Raw genomic sequence first — 13,023 nt, 5'->3', positions numbered from 1 at the left:
TATTGTAGTTTAAACATTTACCAATATAAGTATAAAGAGGGGTTCCTGCAGATGCAGGAACGCCCTGAATTGCGGGCTGCAATTGCACATTTCTCAGAAGCGAATGGTTTCCACTAAATAGCATAGACACAAAGTCACATTTTGCTATATCGTAAAAATGCATTTAATTGTATTTATTTTTGTCTTCATTTAAGGTTAGAGTTACGCATAATGTTAGTAGTTTGTTAAATAACAAAGAGACATTTTAAAAATAGGCGGAGTTTATGACTTTGTGGCTGTGGTAACTAGTCACGACCGAAGCGAATCAGGCAACTGTAGAATTCAACATGGCTGCCTTGCACTGTCAGTAGGGGAGTTGTTTTCAACTCAGAAGCGGATAGCTTTTCACTATCTAAATCCAGAGAGAAATACAATTTCGTAGTCTGGGCCTCTCAAGCAGACCACAATGGCTCAGTGCGTACAGTCTGTGCAGGAGTTTATCCAGGACTCGTTTGTTCCGATGGTGGCTGTCCTGTGCAGCGAAGATGCGGAAAAAGTGACTCGTAAAAACAACCTTAATTTCTCGGAGCTGTTAAGACCTTTCTGCCGGTTAACCTCCGAAGGTGAGGGCTTTGATACACAACAACTTGAAGTTTTCATGCTAGAACTTCCACACTACACAAGGGGAATCTAAAATCAAGCTTTTGCGACATTTGTGTGTTTTATGTCCACAGTTGTTAGCTAAGCTACTTATCATTAACGTAACATGTTATCCTAGCCAGCTAAGCTTGCTAACGTTAGCAACACTAACTAGCTAGCTACACTCCACAGCTACTGCCGTCACCTTGGCAGTCAAGTCAAGTGACAGGAATGGTTAACCAGTAGCAGATGTGGTGCTGAAACAGAGGCCTTTGTCTTGTTTCTTCAATGTGTCACCCGATAGGACACGATATGTCCGCCATTGTCGTACGTCTGCAACCGTCTTGGGTGTCTTTGCAGCTAATGCCGTTAGCAAATTAGGCTTTCTGGTGTCAAAGGGCTGGGAAGAGGCTCAGCTAGACTAACGTTAAGTGGGGCTGGCAGGGACGTGGGAGTTAAGCTTCGCCTGTCATACTAAGTTGTTTAGCTGCAACTTCAAAGTAGACTGTCTGCTTTCTATCTTAGCCAATTTCAAAGGTACTTAGCCAGCTAACAGCCAGTCATCTTGTGGGACAGTGTCACTGACTGAACAACGCCCGACCATATTTTACATAGTATACGCTAACAGGAGGAAGATGGAGTCTGAGACAGAGATGGCCATTCAGTTGAACTTGGATTAAGCAGCTACAGTTGAAGTCGGAAGTTTACATATTTTGATTGGAGTCATTAAAACTCGTTTTTCAACCACTCCACAAATTTCTTGTTAACAAACAATAGTTTTGGCAAGTCGGTGAGGACATCTACTTTGTGCATGACACAAGTCATTTTTCCAACAATTGTTTCACAGATTATTTCACTTATAATTCACTGTATCACAATTCCAGTAGGTTAGGACTTTACATACACTAAGTTGACTGTGCCTATAAACAGCTTGGACAATTCCAGAAAATTATGTCATGGCTTTAGAAGCTTCTGATAGGCTAATTGACATAATTTGAGTCAATTGGAGGTATAACTGTGGATGTATTTCAAGGCCTACCTTCAAACTCAGTGCCTCTTTGCTTGCCATCATGGAAAAATCAAAAGAAATCAGCCAAGACCTCAGAAAAACAATTGTAGACCAAAAGTCTGGTTCATCTTTGGGAGTAATTTCCAAACGCCTGAAGGTACCACGTTCATCTGTACAAACAATAGTACGCAAGTATAAACACCATGGGACCAGGCAGCCGTCATACTGCTCAGGAAGGAGACGCGTTCTGTCTCCTAGAGATGAACATACTTTGGTGCAAAAAGTGCAAATCAATCCCAGAACAACAGCAAAGGACCTTATGAAGATGCTGTAGGAAATGGGTACAAAAGTATCTATATCCACAGTAAAACTAGTCCTATATCGACATAACCTGAAAGGCCGCTCAGCAAGGAAGGAGCCACTGCTCCAAAACAGCCATAAAAAAGCCAGACTACGGTTTGCAACTGCACATGGGGACAAAGATCGTACTTTTTGGAGAAATGTCCTCAGGTCTGATGAAACCAATATAGAACTGTTTGGCCATAAAGACCATCGTTATGTTTGGAGGAAAAAGGGGGAGGCTTGCATGCCGACGAGCACCATCCCAACCGTGAAGCACGGGGGTGGCAGCATCATGTTGTGGGGGTGCTTTGCTGCAGGAGAGACTGGTGCACTTCACAAAATATATGGCATCATGAGGAGGAAAATTATGTGGATATATTGATGCAACATCTCAAGACATCAGTCAGGAAGTTAAAGCTTGGTTGCAAATGGGTCTTCCAAATGGACAATGACCCCAAGCATACTTCCAAAGTTGTGGCAAAATGGCTTAAGGACAACAAAGTTGGAGTGGCCACCACAAAGCCCTGACCTCAATCCTATAGAAAGTTTGGGCAGAACTTAAAAAGCGTGTGCGAGCAAGGAGGCCTACAAACCTGACTCAGTTTCACCTGCTCTGTCAGGAGGAATGGGCCAAAATTCACCCAACTTACTGTGGAAGGCTACCTGAAATGTTTGACCCAAGTTAAACATTTAAAGGCAATGCTACCAAATACTAATTGAGTGTATGTAAACTTCTGACCCACTGGGAATGTGATGAAAGAAGTAAATCATTCTCTACTATTATTCTGACGTTTCACATTCTTAAAATAAAGTGGTGATCCTAACTGACCTAAGACAGGGAATTTTTACTTGGATTAAATGTCAGGAATTGTGAAACTGAGTTCAAATGTATTTGGCTAAGGTGTATGTAATCTTCCGACTTCAACTGTACTTGTATTAGTAATTCGGCTTAGTGCTAGTTTACCACTGGCATTTAAAATGCCAGGTTACTCATGGTCTGACAATGAAATGTCCTGGCTACCTAAGTCTTTATGCAAGCTAGCTAGCTAGTTAGCTATGTAGTTTCCAACCGATATCCATAGCTACCATGTTTCTTTTTGCTATGGCTCATGTGAAATTGGAAAACTATGTTTTGGAATAAACAAGACTGGGTTTTAATCATCAGGCTATGATAAAGTCACATCCATTACATTCACTGACCTGTAATTACCCTGGTTGTCTTATAATTACCCCTTTCGGGCCTCCCGAGTGGCGCAGCGGTCTAAGGCACTGCCCATAGGTAAAATAATAAATAAATAAAAATAACCGCCTCTCATCGAGACACAAGACACCATTTACATTAGATTTGTGGAATGCATAGCTTACATATTCTGCTCAAGAGAAGAGGAGTTGGACTAGGGGTTTCCTATTGTCCTCCTGCACCTGTCTCCCCAGAGGGTCAGTCAGCCCTACATTACAGCACGGTTGTCACCGCTACCTGTAGAACAACAATAGACTAACAATTTAGTAGCTGCTGAGCTGGTGTTGATGTGTGTATTCTGGGGGAAATTCCTTGAATTAGTGATGTTACTCCCGCAAACAGGTTGTGGCATTCTCGCAAATTTCTTACAGAGAATTAGCTTTTCAGTGGTGTGTATGTGTGTGCCTGCTTTTCAGTCAAATATAATCTAATTTCTGTAGGAATGTTTCCAAATTGTTGACAGGCCAGACAGACTTAGAGGGGGACACAAAACCCTTCTCTTCGCTATGTAAAAAATGAGAAGTGCCATAAAAGTTAGGCTACATGACCGTTTGAATGTGAGTGTATGCTTCGATGTCCGGGCTGTCCAAACATGCTGCTTCATGATAATGTTCTTACTGCATGAAGTTGTAAGGACGCTGTTTCTGTGGATCCTTCATGCAGTAGTCAAAAGTAGTTGGGTGTTTTGTACAACCTTAATTTAGTCTCACATCCACGTCTCTTCACACGTTTAGCGTCATCCCCCACTTTTGTTAAATTTTTTTATTATTTTCTTCCTTTGACTGTGTATCTGAAAGGAAAAAGGAGATGCACACTTCAATCAACACTCTCATGTGGTTTATTGGTGACATCTGAATAGCCTATATTTTCTCATGTCCAGCTCAAAGACATATGATGTATGATTGTGTGTATGTAGCCTAATCTTGTCCCATACGGGTCTCTCAATAGGTCACATGAGGGACCCTAACAACCAGGTGCAGGTGGTGAAGAACCTTCGCATCAGTGTCAACAACGTGGTGACACGCCCGTCTGTTCCCACCTCTGGCGTACATGGCCCCGCCCAGCGACGGCTGCTCAGCGAGGTGGTGTCGGCGTGCCAACCAGCAGAGGGGGGTGTGGCCAATGTCATCACCGCCGGAGACTATGACCTTAATATTAGTGGTGAGTAATTTGGACAGAGAAAGAAGGGGATGAGCGTGACATGGATAAAGGATGGAGTGTTTAATGAGTTGTAGGAATGTAGTGTTTATTGGTGATGAATGTGAGACTTGTCCTGTAGTTTCATAGACTGTCCTGCAGATGGCAGCACACTCGAGGCATGACTGGAGGGATTTATAAAAAAAAATAAAAAATCCAGACAGACAATAACAGCAAACATATTGCAATATGGGAGTGATTTGCTTATTCGTTTCTTTTGCTCATTTTGTAATTTATGAACTTCTCTCGTTTTATGTTCTCTTTTATTGACCTGGACGACCCTTGGGTAAGAGCCTACTTCAACCTCTGTCCTCTAACCTACAACGTTACAGGTCAGGCCGTTTGACAGTGGAACAGAAATATCCCTAAACACTTTTAGTTACCTGACATTTAGCTCAAATGCTTTTTGCAGGACATATTATTTTTCAGTGTGTATAGCTAGGTTTCCATCCAATTGGCGACAGATTTTCATGCGGATATTCACAAATCTGCATAAAAACAATATGCACATTTTCCCACCAGGTATGTGTTTCCATCAAATTGACTTGTTGCAGATAAAAGGCTGTGTGAGGTGACAGTGCACATAAAAATAACTTTTGTAGTTAAATTCCCATGTATCGAGAAAAAAACCAGAACAAGTTAAGTGGGTTTCCATCTCATTTTCAAATCTACTGATGGTTTTAACACATATGCCAACTCTGGTATAGGCACGTGGTTCAAGCCAACAGCTCGCAGATGCAGTGTGGGTATAGCCTACATGATGATATTATGGACAAAGGAGTTAAATTATTTTTAATTGTCAATTGGCAGCCAAGCATTGATCATCATACCACCAGAATAAGACCCTTGATATTTATTACAAAGGAGCATCAAGCTCATCACCTTGCATTTTCACCACTCTGTGAAGTTAATCATAGCTTATTTCATCTGTAGCCTAATAAACTGCATGCTTTTCCGAGTCGTAGTTGGAGAGCCACACATGTCATCGCGTGACTCCATGTTTACTTTGATATGATGGTTGTTATATTCAATATTTGCACGTAAGAGTTAACAACTCCATTTCTTGCATAATTAATTTTACCAACAAGAAAAGATCCCACCTTGTCTAGCGTATTTTGTTTTGTGGACATTTGTAAAGTTTAACAACATTTGCTGTTTCCATCAGGGATGTCATAATGTTTTAAACTTTTTTTATTTTTTATCCAGCATGTACTTTGCTCACAGAAATGTTGGATGAAAACCTGGTTCGTTATATGAATACAGCCTAGACAAATTTCTGGAAAGTTAATGGAGATTCCTGTTCCATTTTCACAAGGAATGACCTTTGGGTAGCAGTGCAGCGACTTTGTGGTGACTATCAAGCGTGTGTTTCCCCCTGCTGGTCCACATCCACAAACCTCTCCAATCCACTCTATTGCTCCCATACTGTTAGTGGACCTTGCTTGGATCAAACAGCCTCCTCTAACCCTAACCTACAGTTAAGTCAACCCAACTATGGCTCTCCTATTTCTCCCTTTGACCTATGAATGGAGCATAGAAATTGTATGTTATGTCTTCACTGTTTTGTTGGAAGCTAAACTGGAAGCTAAGCTTATGATTTGGTCTAACCTTTTTTCCAAGCTATCTATAGGTCACATTTGTAGGTCAAAGTGGAAGCCATGGTTGTGAGAATGACCCTCTCCAGCAGCACAGTCTCATATACTTCTGGTTTTCCCTACAGTGGTCAACTAGCTACAATTTGATATATACTATCTATGATATTGGTACTGTGGATGAGCTATGAATGGTAAACATCAGTGGGAGATCTTGTACAGGTAATGGGATGTTGCTAACGCTAATCACTGACTCTCTTCCCCCCCCGTCAGATTGCTCTGTTAAAGCTAGCGTCCCCTGGTACAGTGACTGGAGGGACACACTAAAGGAACTCAGCACCTCCAAGCATTATACAGGTACCTGTACTCTCGCCTCACCCGACATAACCTCACAATATCTATGTAGGGGGTGGCCCTACCTCTCCCCCTCTCTCTTCTTTCCCTTTACAGACATTTTACATTTTAGTCATTTAGCAGACGCTCTTATCCAGAGCGACTTACAGTAGTGAATGCATACATTTCATACAATTTCATACATTTTTTTACATTTTTTTTCTGTGCTGGCCCCCCGTGGGAATCGAACCCACAACCCTGGCATTGCAAACGCCATGCTCTACCAACTGAGCTACAGGGAAGGCCCAGCTATCCCTCTCTCCGTTCTTCTTTCTCTCCGTAGCATAGCTGTTGCAGACTGTCCTTCTCTCCTAACATCCTCCATTTTTATAATTGAAACTGGCCTATCTTTGGTTGGTATATTGGTTCCATTGTGCCAGGCAAGCTCAATCAAGCACAGCTAATGTATTTGAAATGGTTTCAAATAGTATTTTAAACCTATGTATGAGCATTAGTAACATATAACTCCTGTGTCCTTCTGTTCTCTCTTAATCAGCTTTAACCTGCGGTCCTCTCTGAAAAGTAAGGGATAGGAAATGATTATGGGTGACATAAGGTTTGCTTGTTTGTAAACATGGTACAAACTACGCTAATAAAAGTAACAACCAATCATTCAATGACTAATTTCAGGTTTGGCTAATTTGCCTTAGTACATACACTGCTCAAAAAAATAAAGGGAACACTTAAACAACACAATGTAACTCCAAGTCAATCACATTTCTGTGAAATCAAACTGTCCACTTAGGAAGCAACACTGATTGACAATACATTTCACATGCTGTTGTGCAAATGGAATAGACAACAGGTGGAAATTATAGGCAATTAGCAAGACACCCCCAATAAAGGAGTGGTTCTGCAGGTGGTGACCACAGACCACTTCTCAGTTCCTATGCTTCCTGGCTGACGTTTTGGTCACTTTTGAATGCTGGCGGTGCTTTCACTCTAGTGGTAGCATGAGACGGAGTCCACAACCCACACAAGTGGCCCAGGTAGTGCAGCTCATCCAGGATGGCACATCAATGCGAGCTGTGGCAAGAAGGTTTGCTGTGTCTGTCAGCGTAGTGTCCAGAGCATGTAGGCGCTACCAGGAGACAGGCCAGTACATCAGGAGACGTGGAGGAGGCCGTAGGAGGGCAACAACCCAGCAGCAGGACCGCTACCTCCGCCTTTGTGCAAGGAGGAGCAGGAGGAGCACTGCCAGAGCCCTGCAAAATGACCTCCAGCAGGCCACAAATGTGCATGTGTCTGCTCAAACGGTCAGAAACAGACTCCATGAGGGTGGTGGGTCTGTCATGGCCCGCCCGTTCCCCAGACCTGAATCCAATTGAGCACATCTGGGACATCATGTCTCACTCCATCCACCAACGCCACGTTGCACCACAGACTGTCCAGGAGTTGGCGGATGCTTTAGTCCAGGTCTGGGAGGAGATCCCTCAGGAGACCATCCGCCACCTCATCAGGAGCATGCCCAGGCGTTGTAGGGAGGTCATACAGGCACATGGAGGCCACACACTACTGAGCCTCATTTTGACTTGTTTTAAGGACATTACATCAAAGTTGGATCAGCCTGTAGTGTGGTTTTCCACTTTAATTTTGAGTGTGACTCCAAATCCAGACCTCCATGGGTTGATAAATTGGATTTCCATTGATTTATTTTTGTGATTTTGTTGTCAGCACATTCAACTATGTAAAGAAAAAAGTATTTAATAAGATTATTTCATTCATTCAGATCTAGGATGTGTTATTTTAGTGTTCCCTTAATTTTTTTGAGCAGTGTATATGGCACTAAATGAATTGTGCAGAACAGTGGACACTAACAATTAAGTGCGAGTTATGCTTGTTTTGACTTTTCAAATGAATGTTTATTTAGGCCTTTGTCTCGACATTTTTCAAAAACGGACCTGGTGTTGTCTCGATATGCAGATCATTATTTTTTACATATTTTATACTTCGATATCTGGTTTAGTATCATAATACCAAAACGATACTGGAATGATACCATGGCAACAAAAAAAGAAAACATATTAGCTGAAGTCACAGAATAACCACTGGGCTTAATTTTTTTAAATGTTGAACAATATGTTGATAACTAGTAGAATAAATAGAATATATTCTATATTCAGTAAAAAAAAAAAGATCATACACCATATTAAATAACAAGAATATCAAAAATTTTAATTATGCAAAAACATGTATGAGACTCAGGGCATACAAAATTATTTTACAAAAACTGTTTTGAAATATAATTTGATACATATCAGGGTTAATTTTCTCATCTATGACCATAATATTGGGTCAAAGGACATTCTTTAGACCTAGGATTCATTACAGCTAAATATTTTAATGTATTAAATTAATAGTTACAAAACAACAAACACTTTGAAGCTACTTTCTGAAGCTTCTATATTGTAATAGTCTACACGCAATAGAAATACAATGGAATTTACACAGCATAGTACATTTCACTTCCCAGGGTGCAATTCTCCGCCCAGGGCTGCTGGCTGGCTAGTGACTACTAGTAGCAAGCCCAGACTAACGCAAAGTAGTCTACATATATTGCTGTCAAGTTTATGAGTGCATTTCACATGATTTTTGTCTTGTGTAATCATATTATAATGCTCACGTAAATGTCATGCTGAATATAGGCAGGTAGCCTTGTGTTTAGAGCGTTGGACTTGTAACTGAAAAGTTGCAAGATCAAATCCCCGAGCTGACAAAGTAAAAATCTGTCGTTCTGCCCCTGAACAAGGCAGTTAACCCACTGTTCCTAGGCCGTCATTGAAAATAAGAATGATTCTTAACTGACTTGCCTAGTTAAATAAAGGTTTAAAAAATATATATATATGTTCATTGTCACTCAAAAATAATTCAAACTTAGTAGAATAATAACAGTTACATTGCAAATGTCATTTGTAAAAATGTTTTTTTGTTGTTTTAGAACTATGGTCTATGATATTTTGCTTGCTTTTCAAAAGCTTGTGCTGTATGCATTAGTGCAGCCTGGCAAGCTACTGTCCCCTTGAAAAGATTCAGACAAATTACAAGACAGACTCGATCCTCTCAATTGTTATGACGTGAGACACATTTGACAGATGTAGCTAAAGTAACAGAAATTCTGGTACCAAACCGTTTTTCATGTTCTAGTATCGAAAAAGTACTGAAGTTTGGGTGTATACCGTGCAACACTAGACTGACCTCTGGTGGCTTTAGATTCCCTTTCTCATTATTTTTCTGCCATACAATGATTCATGTAAATGTCTTGCTGCCTAATCTTTTGGAAAATGGACTGGAGCCGTGCCCAGAGGTTTATAGGTTCATCTTCCTCATTGTGCTTTTGTGCCTGTGTTCTACTATAGTAAATGTACTGCTATATAACCAAATTATTATTGTTTTACTGGCAGTCTTGGTTTAAACTTTCTCCATCCATAGTCAGATTGAATCTGAGATTCAATGGTCTCTTTTGATTTGATTGTTGCTTCTTGCTGTGCTATTTATTTAGGCCTATATTTTTGTAGAGCTGACGTGTAGAGCTGTTCTCTGTCCAAAAATATACGTGGGTCTGTCGGTTTTGGCTTCCACACATGGAGCAAGACACCGGCAGCTCTGTACAGTTCACTTATCAGTTGATCTAGTCCAAACACACAGCCTGCTGTGTTTGTGTTGTGATGAATGTGAAGAGGGAGAGAACCAGAGATGGTGGAATTACCGGGATGTATTCATTAGGGCACACCTTTTAAAGATCACGAGCGCTTCTTATTGGACGAGTTCTGATAGTACCTGAGTCAGTATGCAGACAACACTATTTCCTCACTCTCATACGTAGGTGTCTACACTTGCTTTGATCCTCATTGTCCTGTCAATGTTACTGCCTGACGCTGGTTGTTCTTCTGACAATACTGGGTGTATCTCTTGATGACAAATATAGTCTGCAATGAGCAGCAAGATGCTCTCTGCATCTCAATGGGGTTTAGGATAAAAGAAGAATTGAGTGCTGGTAAAATCCTTCCTCTTTCATCTGGCTAATCATTCATTTATTTCTCTCCCTGAGTATCATTTGTTGCAGCTACACAATCAGACCCTTCAGAAATCAGTGTGTGTGTGTGTGTCACTTCCCAGCCTCCCCTGTCTGGTTGAGCTGGGTGTGTATAGACCTCTCAGCAGCGCCCCTGGGTGTAGACTTCAGTTGGTCTCTGTGCAGCTCCACCCTCTCAGGGTTGTGTTGCATGGAGGTCAGGTTAGAGTGATGTTCTTGCTCTCATTTTGTTGTTGTCCTCTCTCCAGCCACGACTCCCTGGTTTGAGGCGTACAGGGAGAGCTTCCTCCAGTCCATGCCTGCCTCTGACCATGAGTTCCTCAACCACTACCTCGCCTGTATCCTTCTCTGCTTCAACATACTACAATAAACACTATGATCATGATAAATCAAATCTCAAAATCAAATCATTTTTAGGTAACAATTAAGTACCTGACTGTTTATTTTTTTATTACAACAAATGATATATTACCAGTGTGATCATATACAGTGCATTCGGAAAGTATTCAGACCCCTTCCCCTTTTCCACATTTTGTTACGTTACAGCCTTATTCTAAAATGGATTCAATTAAAACAAATCCTCATCAATTTACACAATACTGACGAAGCGAAAACAGGTTTTTAGACATTTTTGCAGACTTATTAAATCTTATAAACAGAAATACCTTATTTACATAAGTATTTAGACCCTTTGCTATGAGACTCGAAATTGAGCTCAGGTGTTTCCTGTTTCCATTGATCGTCCTTGAGATGTTTCTACAACTTTATTGTAGTCCACCTGTGGTAAATTCAATTGATTGGACATGATTTGGAAAGGCACACACCTGTCTATATAGGGTCCCACAGTTTGCAGTGCATGTCAGAGCAAAAACCAAGCCATGAGGTCGAAGGAATTGTCCGTAGAGCTCCGAGACAGGATTGTGTCGATGGACAGATCTGGGGAAGTGTCTGCAGCATTGAAGGTCCCCAAGAACACAGTGTCCTCCATCATTATTAAATGGAAGGAGTTTGGAACAGCCAAGACTCTTCCTAGAGCTGGCTGCCCTGCCAAACTTAGCAATCGGGGGAGATGGGCCTTGGTCAGGGAGGAGACCAAGAACTCGATGGTCACTCTGATAGAGCTCCGGAGTTCCTCTGTGGAGATGGGAGAAGGACAATCATCTCTGCAGCACTCCACCAATCAGACCTTTATGGTAGAGTTGCCAGATTGAAGCCACTCATCAGTAAAAGGCACATGACAGCCCGCATGGAGTTTTCCAAAAGGACTCAGACCATGAGAAACAAGATTCTCTGGTCTGATGAAACCAAGATTGAACTCTTTGGCCTGAATGCCAAGGGTCATGTCTGGAGGAAACCTGGCACCATCCCTACAGAGAATCATGGTGGTGGTGGTAGCATCATGCTGTGGGAATGTTTTTCAGCGGCAGGGACTGGGAGACTAGTCTGGATTGAGGGAAAGCTGAACGGAGCAAAGTATGGAGATCCTTGATGAAAACCTGCTCCAGAGCGCTAAGGACTTCCAACAGGACATCGACCCTAAGCACACAGCCAATACAATGCAGGAATGGCTTCTGGACAAGTCTCTGAATGTCCTTGAGTGGCCCAGGCAGAGTCTGGAATTGAACCTTATCTAACATCTTCGGAGAGACCTGAAAATAGCTGTGCACGATGCTCCCCATCCAACCTGACAGAGCTTGAGAGGATCTGTAGAGAAGAATGGTAGAAACTCCCCAAATACAGGTGTGCCAAGCGTGTAGCGTCATAACCAACAAGACTCGAGGCTGTAATCGCTGCTAAAGGTGCTTCAGCAAGGTACACTGAAAGGGTCTGAATACTTATGTAAATGTCCTAGTGAAGTTCTGCAAAAATTTCAAAAAAACTGTTTTTGCTTTATCGTTATGGGGTATTGTGTGTAGATTGGGGGGGGACGGGACGGAACGATTTAATCAATTTTAGAATCAGGTTGTAACATAACAAAATGTGGGAAAAGTCAAGGGGTCAGTGATAATGCGTTGAGCCTATAGCCTACTGCACAAATCTCAGAACTATCTTTAAAGGTCAAATGCAGCTTTTGTATCTCAATATCAAATCAAAGACGGTCTTTTCAAACAGCTCTTACACTAAAAGGGCATTATAATTTTTCAGTTTGTCACTCTCCAGCTATTTCCCCTTCTCTAAATTCATCCTCTCCCCCCACCCTCCCTACTCATTCTCTTCTCCTTTTGCTGCTCTCTCTCCCCCACTTCTCTCTGGTTGTGGTTCCTTGACTGGTGCTCCTGCAGGTCTGTTGGTGGTGTCGTCCAGTGAGGCTGTACCAGTGGAGCAGTTCCTCAAGCTGTCTCAGGAGCAGCACAGGATCCAGCACAATGGAGAGTACACCAACCCCAAGTGGTTCATCCCCAACACACTGAAATACTACGTCCTCCTGCACGACATGAGCCAGGGGGACGAACAGAGGTGGGCAATAGACACACGCGCTCTCTCTCGCGCTCTCTCGCGCTCTCTCTCTCGCTCTCTCGCGCTCTCTCTCACACACATACACACACACTCTTAGACAGCCAAGTCTATGACCTCAGCTCTTCTCTTTAATCCATTGACC

General features: G+C 42.0%; 1 protein-coding gene across 5 annotated transcripts in view; it reads left to right on the top strand.

Annotated features, from left to right (window-relative positions):
- Positions 1-295: 295 nt before the first annotated feature.
- Positions 296-13,023, top strand: part of trappc8 (trafficking protein particle complex subunit 8) — a 105,883-nt gene continuing 93,155 nt past the window's right edge. For 3 of the 5 annotated variants that reach the window (XM_029707787.1, XM_029707789.1, XM_029707788.1), the window contains exons 1-5: positions 296-602; positions 4,158-4,370; positions 6,272-6,355; positions 10,673-10,762; positions 12,707-12,881. In XM_029707787.1, the coding sequence (XP_029563647.1) occupies positions 446-602; positions 4,158-4,370; positions 6,272-6,355; positions 10,673-10,762; positions 12,707-12,881 (719 nt within the window). In that variant the 5' untranslated portion in view covers positions 296-445. The remainder of the gene's footprint in view (positions 603-4,157; positions 4,371-6,271; positions 6,356-10,672; positions 10,763-12,706; positions 12,882-13,023) is intronic. The other 2 variants (XM_029707786.1, XM_029707785.1) reach the window with 1 other exon arrangement.

This window comes from Salmo trutta, chromosome 22, assembly GCF_901001165.1.
Source record: "Salmo trutta chromosome 22, fSalTru1.1, whole genome shotgun sequence".
NCBI classification, from domain to species: Eukaryota; Metazoa; Chordata; class Actinopteri; order Salmoniformes; family Salmonidae; genus Salmo; species Salmo trutta.
The sequence above is the reverse complement of the archived record's forward strand: the minus strand, read 5'-3'. Positions and strand labels throughout refer to the sequence as shown.